The sequence below is a fragment of the Coturnix japonica genome, chromosome 3 (assembly GCF_054131305.1).
Source record: "Coturnix japonica strain WE chromosome 3, WE-NBRP24, whole genome shotgun sequence".
Taxonomy (NCBI): Eukaryota; Metazoa; Chordata; class Aves; order Galliformes; family Phasianidae; genus Coturnix; species Coturnix japonica.
Genome location: NC_140665.1, coordinates 77,119,600 through 77,144,505, shown reverse-complemented (window position 1 = coordinate 77,144,505; position 24,906 = coordinate 77,119,600). Strand labels below are relative to the sequence as shown.

The 24,906-nt window shown below is 37.7% G+C and overlaps 1 protein-coding gene across 1 annotated transcript in view; it reads left to right on the top strand.

Annotated features, from left to right (window-relative positions):
- The window catches only part of CD109 (CD109 molecule), a 72,923-nt gene extending 55,663 nt beyond the window's left edge, over nt 1-17,260 (top strand). Inside the window, exons 28-33 of the mRNA XM_015859075.3 lie at nt 415-570; nt 660-725; nt 6,245-6,381; nt 9,481-9,637; nt 10,010-10,112; nt 12,738-17,260. Coding sequence (XP_015714561.2) covers nt 415-570; nt 660-725; nt 6,245-6,381; nt 9,481-9,637; nt 10,010-10,112; nt 12,738-12,928 — 810 coding nt within the window. The 3' untranslated portion in view covers nt 12,929-17,260. The remainder of the gene's footprint in view (nt 1-414; nt 571-659; nt 726-6,244; nt 6,382-9,480; nt 9,638-10,009; nt 10,113-12,737) is intronic.
- The last annotated feature ends 7,646 nt before the right edge of the window (nt 17,261-24,906 follow it).

Genomic DNA, 24,906 nt, shown 5'->3' with positions numbered 1-24,906 from the left:
GCAGGATATTTAGTGCTTAGTAGATTTGTAGATAAATCTTTGTAGATAAACATCTACAAAGTTGCAGAATTGTTACTTTCTTCATCGGTTTTCTCCTCACTGTGTGCACTGTTTGTCATTCCGACTCTTGTAAATACCTGTCAAGTCCTCCACATAGCTTGCACAAATTTTCTTTCACCTCACTCTCCATCATGTGTCATAGTTTCTAAATGGTTCCCCTGTGTTTTTGTGTCTTTTCTGCTCTGGGATCCTTCACACCAGTGGAATTCCAATGGAGGTGTGGATGCAGGTATATGAAGACCGTAGTCTTAGGGGTGGTACAGAGACTGTGAGCTCTTGCAGACATGGCCTATATGCAAGCAGTTCATTATGCAAAGTTCTGCTTAACACAAAAACATTTCTTTCCTTCAATAGGACACTGTAGTGGCTCTGCAAGCCTTGAGCCTATTTGCAGCTATTACCAGCGCACACAAAACAGAAATGGATATAACAGTTACTGCAACTTCTTTGGAAATTCCAGAAATATTTTCAATTGACACTCAAAACCGTTTTCTGCTTCAAACCAAAGAGGTACTGTAGAAACTGAGAACTGCTTTCCTAAAGCCTGGCTCCTGAAAGTGTTCTGAAAATACTGTTTTGACCGTCTGTCCTTCTTTCAGATTCCCCCTGTGCAACCGATGACAGTTACAGTTTCAGCAGAGGGAAGAGGGTTTGCTGTCTTTCAGGTATGAAGCATGGTTTTGTTTTCTAAAAAAAGAAAGTATATTGGAAGCTTTATAAAATGTCAATAAGAACAACCTTGTGAAATGTCTTAAACCAATGCCAAGATACTTTACTACTTGAAAAATGCTGTGAACCTAAGTTGTGTGGACATGCATATTAATGTGATTGTATATGTTGGATGGCCAGTCCCTTTAAATAGTGTTGGAGGATGGACAGTTTTGGGGAACTTCATGGATCAGAGTCATATCAATGTGACCCCATTGTTCTGCAGAACTGCAGTGTCAGTTTGCAAGACAAAGGGCTGCAGTGGTACATTGACAGTCCCAAAGGTCACAGTTAAAAAAGCACGTGGACCAGGCATGGACAGCTCATCAGATATCTCTCATAAACCACAGAAGGCGCAGATCTGTAGACAGCATGAGTACATTAGTAGCTATTAGAACATTTTTTATTGAAGTGGAATACAATAATAGCAGAAAAGCTAATGCAAAGGAAAATAAAAGAAAAAAAAATTAAGTAGTATTATGGAAAGGTTTTCTGCAATTTTTATGCTGTTCTAAAATAGCATAAAAGACAGAATCAAACAGTCGTGAATACTGCCATTTGCTCAGTATCAGCCAGATTGAGGACGTGACAAAGAGAGCAAGGAGGTATAATGATCCTTTCTCTGCCAGTTCTGCAGGAGGCTGTTTCAGTGGTATAACTTCAAACAGGTTTATTTATATTTTAAGAAGTAAGCTGGGGTCAGCACATATTGTACTTTAAAAAAGCAAACTGTAAGCAGTCTTGTTATGCATTTCAGCTCCTTACTATTTCCACATATTAAAAATTAAATTTCAATGAAATTATGCCTTCAAAATGTTCCCTATCATAATGAGAAATATTGTATGAGAAGAAGGCAGTATCAGATCTGACTTTATATGACCACTAATGGATTTCCTTTTCCAGCTGGCTGATCTGTGGTGGTCCACATAAGCAAAAGAGAAAACCTTTGATAAACTATGAATAATACAGAAATATTAGTCTCTGTCAAGCAGGAGAGAATCACTCTGTAAAAGTATTAACTCACAGTTGCAGAGTCTATCACAAAACCGGGCAGAGTTCTTACTGGACTCTTGGTATTCATATTTGAGAAAAACGAATGTAGACCACCTTTAATAGTCTCAGAGTTTTGATCTGTTTCTATTTCTAATTCCTTCCAATCCACCAAAAGCATGCTGCCAATATTAAACTTATTGTTAAATATGCTTTTGTATAAAATACTATTGTAAAGAAACCTTAATGACTGCCTATCTGTGATGAACAGCAGCTTGAGCTGCAAATACTGCTCATCCAACACTGTTCTGCTATGCCCACAGTGCTAGAAATCAGTACTCATGTTTATTAATTCCCAGAAGTGCAAATGATGTTTTCAGCAGAGTCTAAAAGCTTCAGAGGGTTCAGGTTCAGACCTGCAGGCCAAGATAGGAATGAATATCTCAGCAGGACTGCATTAGTACACCACCAATTTCAAAGGTGTGAATATGTGTGGAATGTAATTGGGTGGGGCTCCAGATCAGTTAGGTTTATTTAACTTTAATGATTGTTAAGAAATAGCTCCTGATATTAAATTTGTCAGAAGACCTGATCGGAAACTTTTTAATGAATTGTTTCTTGCCAGAAGATGCTGATTTGTTGAAATCACAGAATCAGAATCGCTAACATTAGAAAAGCCTTTTAAGAGCTCTTAGTCCAACCACCCAATAAACACCTTTTGTAAAGCTTTAGGCCCAAATTAAGATTTTCTCAGCAAATTATGCATCAGGACCTTCACAGCCAGTAGAGATCAAACAGAGCTCTTCTACCCTGGATAACACTTAGTTAACCATGTGCTTAGAAGGCTCCTTAGGGAAATATTACATCATGGTTTAAGCTTCTGATTTGTTGTATGAGCCAACATGCTCCCAGATGTCTGGTATTCAGGAACCAGCACCAGGTTATCTACTGCACTGAGGCCACTGTGCTGTTGCCTATTTTCCTATCACCTTTGAGTCTGAAATTCAAAATAGTGTACTTAGCATGCTGGAGTAGTTTCTCCAATAACTTTTCTTAGCTGGGACCAGTGCTTTCCTTCTGCTTCCTTTGGTAGGTCTGGTATTCTAAAACAAAGTGCATTAATGCCATTTGAATTAGATTTCTCTTTTTCCCAGACACAAGCTAGATCTGGGTCTCATTTAATAAATCAGATAGCATATGACATTGCGATCACATTTCTTCAGCTGGGTTTCATTGTCTCTGGTCTGCCAAACTACAGTGGTGAGATTCAGTGTTATGGGACTTGATTTTCTGGCCAAATGCAGCATGTCAAAACAGTAATTCATTTAAATATCACAAAAGACAAGATTCAGTCCATTAATGGAAAAGGCTGGTTTCCCAGTAAAGTGGATTGTAAGGGAAAAAAAAGGGGGGGCTTTTTGGTGAAACCTCACTGTCTATGTGGATGGGTTGGCAGTGTCTTCACTCTTGACCCTGCAGGATCCTATAAAAATAGATCTTTTGAATAGTGTAACTACAAAAGCAGACACTTGTAGTTTTGTGATCCTGCTGTTAAAAAAGTCTCCTAGCTCATCCCTTCTTTTTGTCTAAATAAATTGTAAATGTCTTAAGACACCTACTCTGCAGGGGAGTGGATGATTGTAGGCCTAGAGTATGTGCAAGGGTGCCCCATAGAGAAAGACGTCAACAAAGTGATCTTCACTAAGAGATCTGCTGAAAGTTTTGAAAGAAACATCTCTTCACTACTGGGAACCACTGTGAACTGAGCTTGGCAGATGCCTCAAAAGCATGGCATGTCCCATGCCTTCTGGGATCCCACTCAAATTCAGAACTAGCAACAGTGGCAGAGCTGGCAGGCTTACAGAAGTTAAGTACAGGCAAAGTGAACAAGATCTCGATATCTCCTGATTGTATATAGAAAACAGTCTACAGAGGACTTTACCTCTCATTCTTTACTCTGCGGCAGGAACTATTAGCAAGCATTACTCTTCTTTCTCCTCCCTTCTGTACTCTTATAGAAAGAACCTGGACTTACATGTATGGTGACTAAACCAGCAGTTCTCATATGGAAGAGGAGGACATAAGTTATATTTCTGGTAGAAGAAGGGAATAAGAAAACTGGGAATCACCTGCTACTCATTACTGAAAAGCACTGACTGTTTCTTCCACTTACCATATTTTTACTAGTCTTTGGCAAAGAACTAGGAGAAACTCAGTGAGAGCACAAAGAAAGATATTCAATGAACTAGTCAGGGGGATAGGAAAATAATTGGAGACAAATTCACTGAATTCATGCTCTCAGTAAAGTACGTTGATGTTGCTGTTTGAAGAACAAAAAGGAAAGGGAAAGAGGCATCATTAAGGTAATATAAATGATTCAGATTTTTTGAAACATAATGCTGTCCACTGGATCACATACTCTCACAAGCACCTCTTTCAAGCAGATTAGCTTTACAAATTTGTTTCTTGGGCCTCTCACCAGAACTGGTTGCAGTATGAGTGGATCAGTTTTGCCTTGAGCTTTGTCAGCCCCCTTTTAAAAGGGTTAAGATTAAATGCGGTTGCTTGTTTTGTTGAGTTAATGCTGGTTGCTGGATAAGAGCCTTCTATTCCCAAAATAACAGCATAGAAAGAAGGAGGCTTTAATTAAGCTCTGTTGTGGAAAAACATTTTCCCTTCATTGTCATGAGAAGTCAGAAAAAGAAAGTTGAAATGTAACAGCAGTAACTTACTCCATGAAAAAGCAAGCTGATTGACCTGTTCAGTATGTAGTTTCAGACATCCTGCTTTGGCAGCAAATTCCTGTTCATTAACTTTTCATGGCGAAAGTTAAAACAGCTTTGTTTTTGTGATGACAGATCATAGTGACACTGCCAGCTTGTCTTACCAAATTTTCTGCATGCCTTTAACTGGCAAGCTTCTAGGCTGGCTTTATCCTCAGTACTTCCTTCTTTGCAGAATGGTTGTATAGCTAAATCTTTACTGTTGCACCACTGTTCTGAGTGCTCATACAGAGTTGTCTCTGTGCTCATATAGCATGGTAAATTGAGGAATGCTGGGCAGGGTGACAGGAATTATATATGTGCAGACTGAAAGACAGAGCGTAACTTTCATATTAAGGAGAGATGTAGCAACAAAAGCAAATATGAGAAATTAAAAGCTCATCAATTTGCACTGACTTGCTGTCCTGTTACTTCAACAGCCCTCATCATACCTTCAAATTTGGACTGACGTTTATTTTGCTGCCAGAAAATGTTCAAAAGGGACTATAATTTTTCAGAAGCCCCCTTCATTCCCTTTTCTTTAGCTGAGCAAAGTTCTTAACAGGGACTTGCAAGGGGAGTTATTTGGGTCACTCATTATTTTTGTACAAAAAAACACAGAAAGTTCCCCCATGCCCTGCCACCTGTTTTATTTTGATGACCAGGGGTACAAATGGTGATTATTAATTTGTATATGAAAACTGCGTGAACAACTGTTGTTGTTGAAAATCACAATCCTGTCAAATAAATGTTAATTATTCTTTGTTCTTCTTTTAAAAAAGTATTTTATTATTATTATTATTATTATTTTACTTGGTGACATTCTGCCATAGCTGATAAAATTGAATGTGTTCTGTTGGTTCCTCAGTTTCAACTTCATGTTTGGCTGTTGGCATTGTTAATCTTACAGACTGTTGAGATAATCTATCCCCCAACTATTCATACCTCATTTAAGAGTTTCTGATTTTACCAGTCTTCTACTACTGTTTCAAGTATCTTACACATATCTACACTAAAAGAATTGCAATTTCTTTAATTGTGCTTAACAGATAAGCCTACCTTTTATTAATGTTTCTGTTCTCTGTTGAATATCCTGTCATTCTTACTTGGCTCACTTAGCGGAGTTCAGCAGCTGTTGAGCAGAAAGGGTGAGAGCTTTGTCCTTAAGGCAGATTGAGGACTGTAGCTTTATCTTTCTAGTGATGAAACAGGTGATGAAACTACTTCATGCATAAAGACTATTATTTTGAGAGTGTAGTAATACACTGTTCCTCATCTGGTTTGAGTGCATAAATGCTGTGACATGGACGCTGAAGACAAATTCTGTGCATGTGCTATGTATTTTCCCTTGCTTATTCATTTCCATCCTTTTTTAACCCAGTGGGTGTCAGTCTCTGAAGCTTGCCTTCATTCATTCCATTTCATACTGTCAGGAAGTAGAAGCAAACAGCATAAACCAGCAGAAAGCAACTAGGGAGAATGTTACTTATTATCCTAGAGTTTCCTTGTGTTTGCCTTATAATTAAATTGGTTAGGCTGCATTAAAAAAGTGTTCAGAAAACATCTTTCAGAAACTTCTTAGGAATCTCACCTTTAGAAATATCAGGTACAAGGTCACATATCCTGTTGCATGTGATCATGCCTCTGGAGTTCTATTGTTACTGTTCTAAAAATGTAGATTTGCTTTATGTGTGTCCTCTAATGTCTCTATTTGCAATCTGCAGCTCAATGTTATTTACAACACAAAACACACTGATCGAAGGCTCAGATCTGTCCAAAAACAAAAAGCTTTTGACTTGAATGTTGATGTAAAGGATGATAAAGATGATATGAACCATTTGACCTTGAATGTGTGCACAAGGTAGGTAATTCTGTTGGAGCATGTCATGCTACTTAAAATGAGGTAAATCTTCCTTTTGTTTGTATGAATTTACTACTGTATGGGAAACAAACATACAGTTAAGGAGAGAGCAAAGCAATTACTTCAATGAAATGACAGAGTTAAGTTAAGAAACTATTCCTAAGTGAGTAAGTACTGTGAGAGTTTGATGTGTCTGAATAGATCCCTTGTGCAGAATAGTTGCTGGTCTGATCATACAGATCATACATGTTTTTTTACTGGCATGCACAGGCATCACTCTTCCCTTAATGTCAGTTATATGAAGAAGTTTGTGTGAAATACAAGTAAGAGCTCGAAAGCTTCTTTGGTGCAAATACTTCTTAGGTATGTGGAAAACTACAGATGGACTTGAACACCAAACCTATATCTTCCACATTCTAGTACCAGACTATGAGAACTTCACCATAACTTTTATCTTTCATGAACAGAATGCTTTGTTTTTGATCTAGAAGCAAGTCTCTGAAGTGCTGAAAACATCATTAAATAGAAGTAATCATTCTTTGTTCATCTCTGTTAACAAAATTCATGTAATGATAAGTTCAACTGAATTTTAGTCTTTGCAAGTATTTTTGTGGTCTTTCACAAAAAACCCTCAGTGTCTTGCTTTATATATGGATTTAGATTTTTTTGTCTTCTCTCACTTATTATCTACAAGCACACTGACATAACTGCTCTCTTTGTATTATAGGATCTCATCTCATCTGTTCTTTGTCAGTACTACTTCTTGAAATCCTGTTTACTTCTTGGGATGTTATAATGAATTCCTTGTGGATGTGGTATTTGCAAAGTACTATCTGATCTACCATGTTCAGTCTTGTATTTCTTTCCTTTCTAATCCTCTTTTTAAAATTTATTTAAATTGTGAATTCATTATGGCTAGAATATTTTTGTGCTCTGCACAGGGTAGCTGTGACTGAAGATGAGGCCTCTAGGTGACACCATCATACAAATTATCAGCTATAGTGAATATGTCGTCAGTGTGGAGAGGACTGATTTAATTTGGGTGATATCCAGCAGGCACAAAGCCAGATGCTGTTTTCATGTGTTTCCGGTAACCAATTCAGTGATGCAGATAGTGAGCAGGGACACTAGACACAGGAATTCTTGAAACAGAACGAGCTTTTTCTTGTTTTTTCGTTAAAGTTTTCTGTGAAGTATCAACAGCTTTTTAAAGTTTAGCATCAACTCCTGACATGTAAAGGGCTTACATAATGGCTCTAGGATAAATTTTGGCTGAGCATCCTGATTTTCTAGCTCAGTGATTTGACTCAGGAATATAGATGGGAAAGGATCCTTCTCTCTGGGAAGGCTCTAGGCTGATGTTTTAATTGCAGTGTGTTTGAAGGATATGGGAATATCTAATGACATAAAATTACTTCAAGAAAATACTTGGAATGTTAAGACCCATCATCTCTGTCATGAAAAAAATATACCGTATATTTTCTGTTTCTATTTTTTATATTTTCTATTATTTGAGACATGACTTCTCTGGTGGCTTGTCACTGATTCTCTAGTCATCTTCTTCCTTCCCAAGCTCATGTATTGTACAGAGTATGCACATATATTGATTCCTGAATTAGTTTACAGCTGGTCCATTTTACTGACTTTACAATGTTACATGGCTTTTTGGTAGAGAAACCAAAGCAGGTAAATACAAACATTGCTTGACCAGCTGTGGGTATGCTGAGTCCAGGTAATGGAGGCAGCAGCTTGTCTGTGTTTTTTTCACTCTAACCTGCAGACTATTATACCTTGTCTAAACCTGATTCATAGTGATTGACTGTGGTCATCTCAACTGAGTGTCACTTCTGATACTGGATCAGATGATGTCTCATTTGTGGCTAGAGGAGCTTGCTCTCTGTCTGGGAGGCACACACTCAGTTTTCTTCTCCAGTTGGTCTTGTCATCTGCACACTATTTTCAGACATGCAACACCGATTGTTGATGGTTCTACTCATTCTGTTCTTTCTGCTTTCTACTACACTGACTGGTATTCTTTTCTCCTCCTTGCACCTTTGAACACAAAATAATCTCAGTTCTTCCGAGTTACAAGTTTCAACTGTTTTTTCATTTCTCTCACTGGTCATTCTTCTCTTTTCGTGATTTTTTTCTTTAATAATACCACTGAGTTCAAGAGGTAATACTGGGAGCCACCCTCAAAACTGTGTCTCTTGTATTTTTTAGAGAGCTAGAACTTCATAACTTCTAGGGTGTATCTTATTTCTTGGCAATAACATGCTGGTTATTTACTTGGTATTTTGGTGGCACTCCAAGATACCTTAACAGGTTGGGTGTTTCTGTCTCCACTCATTGGTAATTAAGCAGAAATAATTACATGCAGCTCCAATTCAGTTATTTGTTTTCAACAGCAACTACTTTGGTGCAACCCATCATCCAACAGATGGTTTCATTTGTTTCTAATCTCATGAGCCAACTGAAGTCAGCAGTTGCTTTATTTCTTTCACAGTCATATCTGTGTTCAATCAGCCATACTGCCAGGCTTAACAGCATTGCTTTGAATGCAAGTCTTCCCTCTTTTTAAACCATCCAAATCTACAAAGAAATTGTTTTCTTCAATTACTTTCAACTGATGTCAAGCCTTGAAAATGAGGGTTGGAGATGCTTCTATTCTGGTATAAAAAAATCATTTACCTTACATGCCAAGGGAGGAGAGGGAATTCTTCTACCACCTACTTAATTTTAAATATATATATATATGTATACAGTATTTTGCAGTTTATTTTAGTGTCACTTGTTACACAGGCACCGTAAATATGTTTTGATAGTTCCGCTGTTCACCAAGGTATATAAATAAGACTTACTCACTAGAGCAATGCTTTTAAGTTCAGGTTGGAAGAAAATGAAGTAAGAAGCATCGTTTAGAAAAAATTAGAAATTTCTTTATTGTTAGAAATTTTCCAGTTGGCATTTTGTTCCATTTGTTTCTTAGTATTCTTGAGTGTTATCTCTTCTGTACTTGAGATAAAATGATTAAAGTGTTAATTTAGAGAATTTGCTGTTGTATTTTTACTAAAAGTTTCTTGTTTGTGTTTTGTTAAGGTACTTGGGATCTGATACATCTCCGAGTAGTGGTATGGTCCTCATGGAGGTTGGCTTACTCAGTGGTTTCTCTGTGTCTCCAGATTTCATTCCGTTAGACAATACAGTTAAGAAGATGGAAAGGGAAAATGGAAAAGTAAACCTATACTTAGACACTGTAAGTTTCAAATAACAGAGGAATCCTTTCAGAACGGTCCTAATCTTGACTCAAATTCAGAAAGACCATACGACTGCGTATTTCAACAGCGGGTGTTCATACTGAATGAATGGTTCCAGTTTTTAAAAGGAGATTGATGGGGTAGATACAATTCCATTATATTTGTAAGGGGTTTCTAGACTGCACCTCTTGCAAAATCATCAAAGCAGTCTTTTGAACAGGTCTGCATTTTGGCCAAAATAACAAGTTAAACAAGCCTCTTGACTCCAAGTCTTTATAAATAAAGTGGATTTCCAGTGAGCTAGAAGTGCTTATTTTCTTCATGAATACCATCGTCATGGTTCTCAGGATGTTTGTCTTCTGTTTTTCCAGCTAAATGCAACACAGTTCTGTATGGATATTCCAACTGTCAGAGACTTCAAAGTGACAAATATTCAAGATGCTTCTGTGACTGTAGTGGATTACTATGAACCCAGTAAGCGTCATTCATTTTGTATTGATCTTGGTTGTTCAGAAGCTAAAAAGGAAATTTCTTTTCAGGGAACAGGACAAATTTCAGTGTAGAAAAAGCAACATTTACTGAAATTTACATTTACTTTTTTTTTTTTTCATCAAACAGAAACAAATTTTCTAAAAAATAGTTGTGTTTTCTTGTATACATTTTTGCTGTCCTAATGGACTGGTTTGTTGGAAGGTGCAAATTGTTACAACTTTTCAGCTGGTATAAATTGTTTTCACTATGGCCCAATGTATTCCCCAAAAGAAACTTCACTGTGGTTCACTTACCAAGCTAATGATTGTCTTTCAAGTAGTTTTGCCATCTGTTTCTTGTTTAATCAAAGAATCTTACACTGAAGAAAAAGCCAGTGTTTTGATTTGTATAGTTATGTAAAAAATATGTACATAGGAAAAACAATTTCAAAGGGTTTTTTAATTTATTTTTATTTTTTAATAGAGCGTGTTTTACAGAAAAGTAAGAATGTGTAAACCAAAGTGAGAAGGAAAGATTACAGGCTCTTGGAGAATATCTTAGGAAGGTTTTCTTTTAGTAGACAGCTGATATATTATTAAGGATTTGGACTTGGTTTGAGATAAGGCATAAAATTTGTATTGGATCTTCTTCATTTTGATTTGTTTTAGTATAAGGCAAAAGACAATTGAATACTCTATGTTGTGTACTCCTTTAGCTGGATAAAAATCACATTTATTCTACTTAGGCTGAAAAGTTTACCCAACCACGGAAGTTTAATTTAAAACAGGGAATCAACAAATGTACCTAAACTGTCCAAACCCAGAGCATGTTTTTAGTCCTAATGGTTTAACAAGTTGGAGCAATTTTTATTTGAGACAAACTTGTAACACTTAGAATCTGTGGCTGAAACAAATTACCACGTGCTTTCATTTATGGGCTGAAAACTGTGGACCTAGTCTTTTGGTGCTAACATGTTAGGCTAGTGAATGCATGTATAAAAAGTCACATATAAGTGCATAGGTATGAATGCTGTTATTTGGTTTAAATATATTTAGAATTTATTAATTCTCAAAGAATAAATAAATATTCATTTAAAGATAAGAATCCTTAAGGACTAAAATTTACGTAATGGAATCAGTGCTGCAATAGAAAGCTTTAACTATGAGTATTGCTTTGAATACTATTTTACAAGATTCCACTTCTATTTCTGTGCAGCATAGATGTATTTTTAGGCATGTATGCATATAGGAAAATGATTTCTTCTTAGGGTTTAATTAAAAATCCTGTTTAATTCAAGAGTGTGCTTTCATTTTATTCTATTATTTTCCATCACTCTCATAGTTGGGGAGCCAGGCTGCATTGAGTATATTTTATGTGATGGTTCCAGTCATATCTGATTTGTTTACTTCATGTTCAGAACTGAGATGTCTATAAAGTCTTTATGCTCTGGCATTTACTTAAAAAAGGTATGGTTATGTCATAGGTATTACAACTAGCATAGGTGTGAGAACTAGCTAGGGTGCTATATAGTGGTGCTAACAAGATGCTCCTCCAAGGTTCATACATACTTCAATTTAGCACATTTAAATGACAGGGCTGTTCTTTCACCTGACTTTGTTCAGAGCCAGTTGGGTGTTATTATTAGGTATACATTAAGCTCCATAAAGATTTATTTTATATTTTTAATCTCTGATGCTTGAAATTGAATGTCATTGCATGTAGAAAAAAAATAAATGATCGCAGTGTCCCTTGTTGGAATGAAATCCTTCAAACCACAAAAGCCATTAAGGGAAAGAAACTTTGCAAAAGCTTGTTCTGCAAGCAATTAGCACGCATTGATATTTTTGAAATGAATACAGCCTTCCAGGCTTCTAGTTCATTTGGCAGTGTAGCAACTCTTCAGAAAACAGCAGGGCAACATACAGAGCCAGGTGAGATAGGCAGTCCCAAGTTCAGGAAGGTGAAGCTCCCATACATAATAGTGAAAATAGGCTTCAGTTATGTAAAACTTTGATCTTAAGAGACAGAGCCTGTAATGTGCCTAGTAAAACATCAGAATTCCTTTATCATAGAGTTTTCTGACCAGGCAGGAGAAAAATTCCCCTCTAAACATGTGACTAGGCTTTCTGAACAGCTTAGCTTTGTGTTCTGAGATGAGTCTGTGACTGTATGCCTACCACCTAAGTATACTCACCTCAGTATACTGAGCCTATTAGATGCTTTGTGAAAAGAACAAAGATTAATTTCTAGGCTTAAGTACCCACACTGCAAAGTATGTTGCAGTGTATGGGTAGGTCTGTGTTAGAATTTAGAGCTTCCTTTAAAAGAGCTGTCTTTGTGAATTGAATCCTGTAAACACCTTTCCTTTCTCAAGATACATTGCTGTAAGATACTATATTTTGTTTTTTAATTACATGAAACACCTTGAAAGCAGCTGATGCTTAAAGGCATAATTCTCTTTCTGAAGGTAGGACTTCTCTAGAAAATGTAGCATTTCAAAAGTTTCATTACAAGTATTTCTGAAAGAATTAGCAGTGTCAAACTCCTTGAAAACCAAGCTTTGAATTTCCAGCTATTGGACAGTGCTCAGACATTCATTAACTAATGTTAACTAACTTTTCTAAACAGGGAGAAGAGCGGTGAGAAGCTACAATTCAGAAGTAATGCAAAGCATAACCCCTTGTGACTTCTGTGAAAGTGACTGCAACCTTTGCCACCGAGCTGGTTCTCCAGCCCTGCTTCAGCACTCTTCCTTGCCTTCCTTGTTCTGCGTGCTGTTTGTCCTTCATGTAAACTTGCTGTGCAGTTGGGTGCTGTAAGAGAAAACATTGGTTCGCATCTAATGTTTCTATAAATTATCCAAAGAAAATTTTATGTTCAGATACCAGCCCGCCTTCAGTGATTACAGTGACCGAACTCCTGCTGTGTTCAAGGAGAGCAGAGCTGGCCCATATGGTAGATTTCTGGCTGTGCCAGAAAACTTCTTTAAGTGTCTGCTGGAAATACTTTCCAAGTGTAAGTTTCATATTGAAGTTATTTTCTTAAGAAGAGTCACCGAGAAAGCAGTTTGAGAAAATGCAAACCTAGCTCCCCACTCTTGCTTCCTTTCATCCTAGTTCTCATTTTTGCATGTATCTTTTAGAGATGTACGCTAGTTTATGGTGCTTCTTTGGAAAGTTGTCTTCTTCTCTGGTATACAGAGCGCTGGGAGCTGGGTATCAGAGCTTGCGTTGTTCTGTTCTGCAGACATGATGCTTAATATTAGCATTGAGCTTCTCTGTATGCTCTCATGGGGAATAACATGAAAAATAAAAGGAGCTGGCTTCAGAGCTGATCCATGAGCCAAAAAGAACTGCGTTCACAGACCGCTGAACATTCCAGAAAATTATCAGTCTTTTTTAAATGATTACTGAGAAGCCAGGTGAATTTTTTGCCAATTTGTAATTAATCATGTTTGAAAATAATGCCTCCGGATGTTTTCACGGATTTTACTCTGCAAGTCTGTTACTGTAAATCATCAAAGAAGGAGTCTGAGACTTTGTTTTTCCAGGGTTATTTAGAAACAAATCCAATTCTCTTTCCTTGAGAGAATACTTGTGTTCCCTGCATATTTATGGCCACTAGGATGAAGGCTGCCATGATCCTTGTCTGCTTCAGGATGTTTTCTAGAAATGTCACTCTTGGGGGATCATTTATGTCTTGCATAGACAATATACAAGTCTTTTTGACAGTCTAAGTGCCATAACTCTTCAACAGCTGTTCTTGTGCCATGTCAGCTGGTTGACTCAGAGTGCCATGTGTATGTGTAAGTCCTGTTTTTGTTGGTGGAAAGGTTTTTAGGAGTGTGGGCTCCACATGGATTCTGTTGAGTGGAACACTAAACATATTTGTTTAAGCATATCCTTGTATCTTTAAGTGCCTTGCTGGACTGGGAAGGAAAAGAGGGATGGTGAAGCTTTCCTGGAACAGCAGGAATTTACACCAAAACCTCCTCTTTGAGCATCAGAAGAATTATATGGATATGGAAATTTGTACATTTGAGAACACTCCCAAGTGAGCATCTTCCTGAATGAAGCTCTTCACTGTCTGGCAAAGAAGTTATCCTTCTTGTATACTGCCTTTGATATTTAATGCCTACTTCTTTTTAATAAAGAAGCTGATAACATTTCTGCTTATTGAAATGAAGTTATTATCGTGCTGACTATAATAGAGTTAGACATTTTAAGGCTATTGATCCTCTTTCTTTCATACCTTTCGGAGACGGAGTGTGTATGTGTACACATGTAATTATGTGGCAATCACTTTTCTTGAGCAATTTCTAATTTTTAATCAAATTTTGCTACCGCTTAAAATGTATATTTTTGTATTTTATACTTATGTGTATTTTTGTTCAGAAAAGAAAATACAATCATGGTAGCATGGGAAGGTCAAAACTTCTTGAACTGTGTGCCTTTTTAATAATGAGTTATAGCTTTTAACTACAAAGCTAGTTTGTGTGCGGTTATTTGTCTTATTTTACCTGTATTTAGAATTTGAAATATTTTTTACAAACTTGGGATTCTGTTCTGTCTCTCTGGCAGATTTGAGGTCTGTTTTTTTTGCAGTCAGTTTGTGCTTTTCACTTGTCTTTGGTGCCCTTTGAGTAGTTGATTAGTGCCTTATGATGAGTTCCTGTGCTGCTCTGACCCTCTCAAAGTGACATTGTATGTACTGAATTTCAAAGCACTGCTTAGTCAATAAGATGCAAAATGTAACCCTCTGTAAGACATGCCCTTGCTTACAAGGATCCATAGCTAATTGAAGCCAAGATAGAAAAATGGCCTGTATCTTCATGTCTCGAACTCTTTACTCATAGGACTCAACTGTGTCAAATGTGAGATGTAGAAAACATTCACACACTAACCTGGGATGTTTCATTATGGGTTTGAATTCTTGATGAACTAGGAAAGCAGATCATCTTTTGCCTTTGGTGACAGCTGCCTTGACATCTCATTTTCCTTCCTTTGCCATAATTTCAGGAACACAAAGCTTACATACTTTCAGTTATGCTATAAGTAGAGCTCCTAAGAGGGACATAGATATCTGATTAATGTTACAATGAAGAGGTTTATTTTTTTACATGAGATGTACTGGAGATAACCAACTCCTTTGCAGTAGATAGCAGGAATATAACCATAGTTTTATTTTGCATGCAGTCCCATCTTCCTGAATACCCTCTGGAGAAATAGACTCAAACTGCTCTGCCTAAGTTCAGAGAGAGCAACTTTTATTAGTATTACCTTACATTTATTTTTGAGACAAACAACACATGTTTTTAAATGACTCTTGGCTGCCTTGTGCACCCTACATCCATCATAATCCACCGTGTCAAGGAAATTGTTATTCAGTGAACAAACATCCTATTTTATTTTATTTGTTTTCTATTCTGTAGTATATCACTTCAGACATCCAAATCTGCCTCTGTAGTAAGCTACTTTAAGGGCACCATGTACAATGTGACTTTAAACAAATGTTTATGTTAGGTGGCCTTAACTTCCATACACTGCTGTCTTGAAAGATGCCTTCAGTCACTTTGCACTGTGACTATTTTCTTGAATAAGTTGCAGACGATTTTGTATTGTGTGCTGGCAGTGAATGGGACAGAGGAAAGGCAGTGCTATGTGGCACAATGACTCAATGTTTTCCTCTTTGTTGGAGCCTGTGCATAAATGCTCACTACATGTATTTTTTCCACTGATCTGTACAGTCAGTTCTTGATGTTAGAAGTTATTAGGAAATCTTTTAGCAAAAAACCTTTAGGAAAACATTGAACAAGATCTTTAAAAGCTTTAAAGTGGTGCTAAAAGCAGTCAGGAAATGATATTTCATAATGGAGTCTTCCTGTTGCACTGCCTGAACACTTATTTTTGTGTGGTTGCTCTTTGTTTGAAGCCTAAATACTCTCTGGTACATCCAGTGCCCTTTTCAGCTCTATTTTATCAATTGATAGTCTATGGCAGAACCATTAACATCATATTAAATCAGCAAGAAATAATCATTTGTTTAAGACTGGCTTTAAAGCAAAACCTTAATGCATTTTAAAGGATCTTCCTCTCTTGACTGTCATCCACAATCCCACAGGTGAAGTTTTCTGTACGGATATACTTGTGTATGTCATCTAGAAGCCTTCTGTGTTGAATGCTGCTGTACACAACAGGAAGCACTTGTCTTGTAACAAGTGCTGCGTAACGGGTTCACAGCAACTTTGAGTTTGCATGCCAGGACTGCTCAAATGCCTGGTTTGTTTCCCAGCACGGCATCTTTGTGCCCCATTAACTTCTCAAACAAGAGCTTGCTGGCATGTGCGCATCAGTGGCACATGATAGAGGAGAAAATTAGCCACACTAGTGCAGGAGAAACTGAAGAGCCGGGATCCTACATTACTTGCCTATCTTTTGGCTTGAAAGTTGCTTCTTAAAATTGGATGTGAGATTTTAGAATTGTTTTTAGTAAGTTTTCAAAACACTATCCTAACAGTAGTTCTCCAAACGTGTTGGTATGAATTTTGACAATACCTGGTGCAAGCAGATTTATGTAGAAAGCAGATGTATATACTTGTCTGTTATATAGGCTTCAGTGTACTACTGTGTGCAATCTTTGTGCAATTAAAAGCATACAAGATCTTCAAAAAGTAGCTAAACATTGTATGATACTCTGTTTTGTAAAATATACGTCTAGAAATTTAGGAAAGAATATATGTGGAAAGCAACTGATGCCTAATGGAACCATTTCTGCGTCTCAAACACTAACCAAAGAGTGCAAAATCACCCACATTATTCAATTTTAATCTTAATGGTCAATGTTTTTTCTTACAGTCTTTGTTTTTCTACTGCATATCTTTATTCAGTGAACCATCTTGTGTTTAGTGCTGTAAGTACACGGGAGACTTTCAATTTTATCACCATTTTATCATTAATTTATAGATAAAATAAAACAGCAGTTTTGTGATCAGGCCTTTTGAGTTTGTATTAGATTCTCCTTTGCCCTTTGTCAAAATAAATTTTACTTAAGTATTGTTTCTTATTCAGTTTATTGTATGTTTGTCTGCCACTTGGAAATATAATTGCACTAATGCTATTTTATGCAATAAAGTCTGACATTGTGCTGTGTTAGATCAATTCAGTGATCATTTCTCTTAATTGGTAGCCTTTTCTTATGGGATGCATTGGAGCATCATTTTTATGTGTGCTATAACTCAGTCACCAGAATTCCAGTGCTAAGTTTTCTATTTAGTTTCATATCATGCATTTTGTTAATGTATTTCTTAGTGTTATCAAAAAGCTTTATCAGCCTTGATCAGATTTTAAGATGTTATACTGTAAATGGATTTTTTTTTTTTTGTTGAATTCTAGTATTGTTAGATTGAGTGGGATATTAATATGAGGAAAAATATAAAAATGCTGGCTCAAGGGAAGTGGCATAAATGCAGAAGTAATGAAGCAAACTTTAACTGTCCTACTTGTCTTTAATCTCTTGTTTTTCTATGTCAGGCCTTAAGCAATTTGAACCAAAATTCTTGTCTGCTTGAGACATGGTCAGAAATACACTTTGATCTATATTAGGATCATCAGACATAATTTTGCTTTTGATCAAAACAGAAATAGTAAAAAAACCCACAACAAAAGTAATCCTTTTATGATTTGTTTCCAGTAAATGAAGTTGAACTAGCATGCTTATGTCTTTTCAATTAACAGAACAAATATTAAGGAACTAAACTGATTTGCAGGATCTTGAATACTTGTCATTGATTTATTTTTCTTCTAATAAAGATTGCAGTAGTTGCTTTTAATTTTTATTGAAGATGAATTTTAATAATAATACGTTCAGTGTTTGGTTGTTGAACAACAGGGTTGCCTGTTGGACATTACTGTTTCTGTACTCTGTGGACTACTGCTCATTTGCAGCACTTCTTAGAGGATGCCTCACAGGTTATTTTAAAGCTTTGTGGAGCTGCAATGGTGGTTTCCAAGGTTGGGCTGCTTAAACGTGACCTTGGAGAACATTATCTGGGAGTTTTCTGATGAGGAGTCACCACATTTTAAAAACATATTTTACTTAGCAGTAAATCATCATGCAACTCCTCTTAGTGATTTTTCAGCAGTGTTGGGAATTTGGAGACGTCTCAGTTGACTGGAAACTGTCAAATGTCCCTGTTTTCAAGAAGGGCAAGAAAGAAGACCCTGGCAATTACAGGCCTGGCATTCTCAGTTCAGCGCCTGGTAAAATTATAGAGATTATTCTGGGAGTTACTATTCTGAAGGCTATTCTGAAAGACAATGCAGTCATTAGTCATGGCCAACACATGTTTGTGAGGGGAAGCCATGTTTGACAAACTTAATTTTCTTTTATGACAAGATTAGCTGACTAGTACACTAGACCAAAATATAATGTGATGGCTGAACAGTTAGCTGAGGAGTCAGGCTCAGAGGATTATAATAAATGGGGTTACATTATGCTGGTGGCTGGTCACTAGTAGGATTCCCCAGTGCTCCATGAGAGTGCCAGTTCTCTTCAATGTTTTAATCCACAACTCAGATGCAGAACTCAAAGATACACTAAGTGAGTTTGTGGCTGAGACTAGACTGGGAGGAGCTGCTGAATCCCTGGAGGCTGGAGAGGCCTTGCAGAGAGATTTTGACAGGGCTGGGCAATTAGCAACTGCATAAAGTTCAACAGGAAGAAGTGCAGTCTTGGCTCTACATTCAGACTGGGCAATGAGAGGCTGAAGAGCAGCCCTGCAGAAAGGGACATGGGGCTTCTGTCTGATTGCAAGTTGCATCTGAGTCAGCAGTGTGCCTGGGTAGTTGGAAACACCCTGGGGTGCACCAGGCCCAGCATTGCCATCATGTGAGGGAAAGGGTTGCTCTGCTCTTCTCTGCAGCTGTGTAGCCTTATCTCTAGCACTGTATGCAGGTTTGGGTACCACAGTGTGAGAAGGCTGTCAAACCATCAGAGAGCATCCAAAGGAGGGCTAGAGAACCCAAGGGAATGGCATGGAACCTCATCAGGGGAGGGTCAGGTGTGGATTGTGGAAAGGTTCTTCATCAGAGGGTGGTGCGTGTGGAACAAGCTGCCTGGAAAGCATGTCCCCAGATCTTGCTGCAAAAACCCCAAACCAATGCATTTCCAGATGGCAGCAGATGATAAAAGATATGAGGTGTTTCAGTCTTGCTTCTTGGTTTTTCCTCCCTTGTGTGTAACTGCTAAAAGAGCCGCAGGTTTGTGGGTTTATGATTTTTGCTCAGTATGAAGATGATACAGCAGTTAAAATACTCTGCCTAACCTTATCATCATGTGTTTTAGTTGTGTTTTCTTACCCTTAACTCATATCTCATGCTGATGTTTCTTTAATAAAAGAGAACTTCCCACAGTGGAAGATGCTATCGTGGTTTTTCTGCTTTCTAAAAATATATTCCTTGAAACTCAACAGAATACTTGTCTTTACAGTATTTTTCTAGAGTCCCAGTGCCAAATGCCTACCATTTGTGCTTGCTCCCTTTCTGCTTCCTTTCTCCCCATTGCAGAACAGCCAATGAGAACAGCAGACAGTGACTGCTGAATGTGGAGAATGTGCATTTTCTGACGCTATGAAATGGTGAATGTTGTTTGCATGCTTTGCTTGCTCCACAAATTATCTTTTTTGTTTGTTTGTTTGTTTTGTTTTCTTTCCATTTTCCCTTTGATACCTTTCATTTTCAGCTTAATTTTTGTCACTAGTGTATTGCTGTTATTCTAGTAAAGGAAGATAGTCATGAGGGGAAACACGAGTGTGATACTTGATAGGCTGAGGAGGTGAAACTTTCTATGCTATCTAAGAGACTGATGGAAGTATACAGGCTTCTTAAAAGGGTGAGTCAGAGCACCTACATCTCCTTTTTGAATAAAGCAAGCCTGAAGAAACTTCATTTATTTACTTACTTTGCACTTCTGCTACAGAGTGAACCTAAGGATAATGGTTTCCTAACTGAAAATGTTTTAGCTGTCAAGCTTAAGCTGTGGGGAGAGATGAGATATACCTGTAAGAGGAAGAAAGGATCAGTTAAGGAAAAGTTAAAACTTCATGAATTGGAGTTTAAGGTAGCTTTGAACTGTGAGAGATGAATAAATTTGGTGCAGGGTAGACTGTTGTGCAGCAAGATTTCCATACCATTCTTTGGAAGCTTCCTCTACTGGTTTCTTTCCTGGGCTTGATGATTCTGCTGATATCCTCTATAAAACAATCCCTGCATTCTTCTGGTGCAAGGATGTCCAGATGGATCTGGCACCTGTTTGTCTTGTTTTTCTGGGATTAAAAAACCTGACAGTTGCAGTAGAGAAAGAATTACACAGGCTGGTAGGTCCTTCAAAGTCCTAGAAGGAGAAGTCACATTGAGTCATGTTAAAGAGGAGCCTATCAGAGTCTGACTTAAAAAACTAGTATGCAGACTTATTATATTTCCATGCATCAACAGCCTCAGAGAGACTTCCAGCACTCCAGAGAGTAGCATTCAAGTTGACCTTGACAAAATGCAGAAATGGTCTAAAATCAGAAGCAAAAATGTAGCTATGTATTCAGGAAAGACGGTAGTCAGCTGCACCGATCTGGGTTGAGGGAATGACTAACAAGGTAGATATTCAGCAGAAAAGGAGCCAGGATGCAAAGAGATCAATCCACTGAAAATAGGCCAAACTATTTATTTTTTACAACTTTTGCCAAGTTCTTGCTCAAGAAGCAAACACACTGGGTGGTATAAATAGGAGTGTTGTCTGTAAGGCTATGCTTTCTGAAGCCAGAGAGGCTGCTCCTGCTTGGGCACAGCTCATCAATAGCAGGGGACTGCACAGAGAAAAGGCTTCCAGAATGGTTAGGGTCCTCACAGACAAGGTATGAGAGGAAGGGGTTAAAGGAAGCCTTTGTTTAATCTGCAGAAGAGACAGTGGAAGTTAATATGAGAAAAGTTTTCAAATAAGGGGAAGGCTACTGGAAAGAAGTGTATGAGCTGTGTTTAATATCCAAGTAATGGTAAAAGTAGTAGAGAGATTTAAATAGCAGCAGGGAGCATTTAGTATGGATGCTAATAAAAAGAATCAAAGGGCCTCAAACACTTAAGTTTCTGAAAATAGCGTATAGTATAATGGAAACCTAAAATGTGAAAATTGACTGTTGTAGCTGGATAAGTGAGAGAATGCAAAGCCTGGTAATGGAGATGCAAAGCAGTGAGTACAGATGAGCTAGGAACACTCCTAGTGCACTGGGAGGCTAACAAAGCTCTGAGACAGCGTGAGAGATCACACAAGAGCTTGTTACACAGGATCCTGCCTGGGGCATGGGCATAGTTCCATGCCCCTGACACGGTGATTTGTGTGTGGGTCCATAAACCTAGTGCTCACTCTGCTTCCACAAGGCCCTAGCAAGCACTTGAATAAACAGTTGTAGGACAGAACAAACATATTTAGATACAAATCTTCCTTTGTGTTTATATTCCCACCAGTAATTTACACTTAGTTTTTGTCTTGTATTTTATGTATGGTTGCACTTGGAATCCTGTTTTATTTTCTTCATTTGCCTTCAGTTTAAGTCTTTGATGAAATCCATGCAGCCTATTCCTTTCAAGCTGATTACATGCACTTTAGTTTTAACTTACATGTTTTATGTATTTTTTTGCACTACTGTCTGCCATAATCTCCTATCTGATATGTGAAGGGATTAGTTCACCTAGAAGTGCATCTTCTAGTTCCTCGCTTTTATTACACTCGCTGAGAATGTAATAAAACTGATTTATCGTTTGAGAAAGCATGTAAGAAAAGGGGAATTTCCTGAGTTTATTACGGTGCTATTCAGTGTATTTCATTTTTGGAAGAAACCCATATATGGTTACATTTCCAGAGGGTTTAAAATCCACAGGAAGGTTTAAAATCTACCCAGAAGCTGATTTTGAGGCCTGATTGGAGGTACCTGCTTGTGTGGTCTCCATACTGAGTCACTGATATGGAGACTGAATTTTCAGTTCTATCAATCAGTAATTGTTCTTTCTCTCTCTTTTCTTCTCCTTTTCTTTCTCCCTTTCTTTCTCTCTTTCATATAAGCAAAAAAAGACTACATCTTCTTTCAAATTTGGGTGTAAATCAAAGCTTTATATTTTCAGTTTTTGGTATTACCCCTAAGTAAAACGGAGAAGAAGAGACATGCCATCTTCAGGCAAGTTCCTAGAAAGGTGGCATTGGTGCAGCCTGCAAGATAAAATGTAGAAGCAACCAGAGTAGGTTGGACTGAGAAACCAGTGTGAACATGCTCTTTTCCTACATGAGGAGTCCTGGAGGTGTCAGGCAGATGTACACGTAAGTGGGATTGAAATGTTGACTTCTTGTTTTTCTGAGCCACGAACAACCTTAAAATACCTATTAGCACTTGCAGAGGAGGTGCAGCTGGTAATTCAGAGCTCAGCACCTTCTCTCTTTGCTGTGGTAGTACACATCTGTCTGAGACTAGTGAGATGTTCGTGTCTTGAGACCAGCCCAGAATTTAGACACTTAGGAAAGAAAGGTTTTTAATATGGCTAGAACAAGGAAAGAGAAATTGTACCCATAATAAAGAGGAATGAAAATTATATAAAATGAAGAGTCTGTTGATCTGTTTCACAACAGTCCCTAGCAGGGATTCCCTATGGACTTCCCTGGGGATGCTTCTGGCTCACATTAGTGAGAGAACCATGCTGAATGATGTTTTAGGTAAGAAGATAGACATTTCCTTGTTTATTTATTTATTTCACATATGAATGTATTTTAAATTGCTGGATCAAGGAACAGGGACAGTAAAACACGCACATGTGGAAATGATGTACTGAGAAAGTTCTGTGGTTTCATATGGAGAAAAAAGATAGCAGCCAATTCTAGCTCACTAGGCAAGTGATTAAGCCAGCAATCTCTCTGTACATTGTATTCTAAGTTCAGTTCAAGAGTATGTATCATGATTTTTCTTTTATTATCTGCAGCTTGATTTCAGGAATGAACATCACCACAGCCATCATTTAAAGGTGAGAGAGTTTGCTGAATGTTAGGTGGAACTCAGTATGATTAACTTGTTCCTGTGCATCATCATTAGCCTTGGTCATATGTCTACAGGAAGCTTAGGGCTGTTGTTTATACCTACTTAGTTTTAATGACATTTCAATTACACTTAGAATAATAAAAAAGATATGAACACATTTTACATTTAACATTAAATAATATTAGAACAATTTTGAGGAATAAATGTGCCACTATTTCATATTCTGCTTGCTTCATTTAAAATGAGATGCTACTTTGTTCAGAAATCCTTCCCTGTCTACCATGTTTCCAATAAAGAAACCAGCCACACTCTTGAAAATTTTTATGTTTGGATACCGGAGTTGCAAACAAAAAAGAAGTGTGAATTCTTCATGGGGAAGCACAGTGTATGGTCTCAAAGTACTAAAGAAGCATGAGACCTTTAACAGTGCATTATTCAGAAAACAAAGCCAAATGGTGTCTACCCATCAATGCCCTGTTCTCTAGTTTCACTATTTTTCTTCACTTATAGAGACTTTATTCCTTTACCCTTGCAATAATTAAGATTGGGGTAATGTTGTGCCACCTCTGCTTCATCTTTTATCAGTCTCCCCGTCCATTTTTCTTTTCTTTTTGCATTCAGCAGCATCTGTGAGGTCTAAATTTCCTAGTAACATTGAATAACATGATTCAGTCTTAAGAAAATTCACTATTTTCTCTGGATTCTTTTTTAATATATACCATTTCTTGCATCCCTGAAAGAGTAAGGCTGTGAGGGCCTTTGCAATAGCTGCAGTGCATCCCTTCTCTCAGTGTAGAGATGAAGAGAGCTGGACTGGAGGCAGTTACAATCTAGATGGAGGAAAGGAAGTTTGGAGCTGTAAATTGCTCTCACATTACATGATGATAGTGTATAAGAGGGAAGAAAATCATGATCGTGAAGCATGAGGAAACGAAATGATTGCTAAGTCCAGTATAAGAACTCTTGCAAATGTGATAGGAAACCCCAATTTCCCCCCAGATTAGCAGCTTTCAGCTGGTGTCTAGTGGGGCAGATCTGTCTTGCAGGACGTTTGTACTTGGCTCTTTTCCCCACAGATGATGGAAAACAAGATATGTGAGCTGCAAAGTCCAGTGCCACCTTGTGCTCCAGAAACCAAAGCAGCTGGGATGCCAGTGCAGCCACAGGCGTGGGGTGACAGGAAGAGGGACTAGATCTTTGTGTAGGTCAGTACTGACTCTGAGCTGGTGGCAGAAACGACCACCCTTCAAGCTGATTGATATATTATGACCTTTATTTCAGGTTGCAAAACATATTCTTATGTGTATTCAAGATGCATTTAGTTGGCCTGAATGTGAGTCTCTTGCTCTGCATCACATGCAGTGTACGTGCAAAGTGGATTACTCTGTGAGGGATGTCAAGGAACAGGACATGCTTGTGTAAACAAGGCCAGCAACAGTCAACAATGTCAAGATACAGTGGAAAAAGGCAAACAACAGACTCTGGTGTATAAACAAGAGTACATCTTAGGAGAAGCTTCCACTTCTTAGCTACTGGGAAAACCATGGCCTTATTTTGTTTAGGTCTGCAAGAGGAAATCAGTGGTCCGGCTTCTGAATTCCCAAAGGCAGACAATGAGGACTGTTTAGAACATGGGGAGTTTAAACAAATTGGAGTTTCTTGGAGACCTTGAAGGCAGGACTATGGGATGTTTCTCTGTCTACCTATGTTGAAAACTCTTGATGTGTTGAC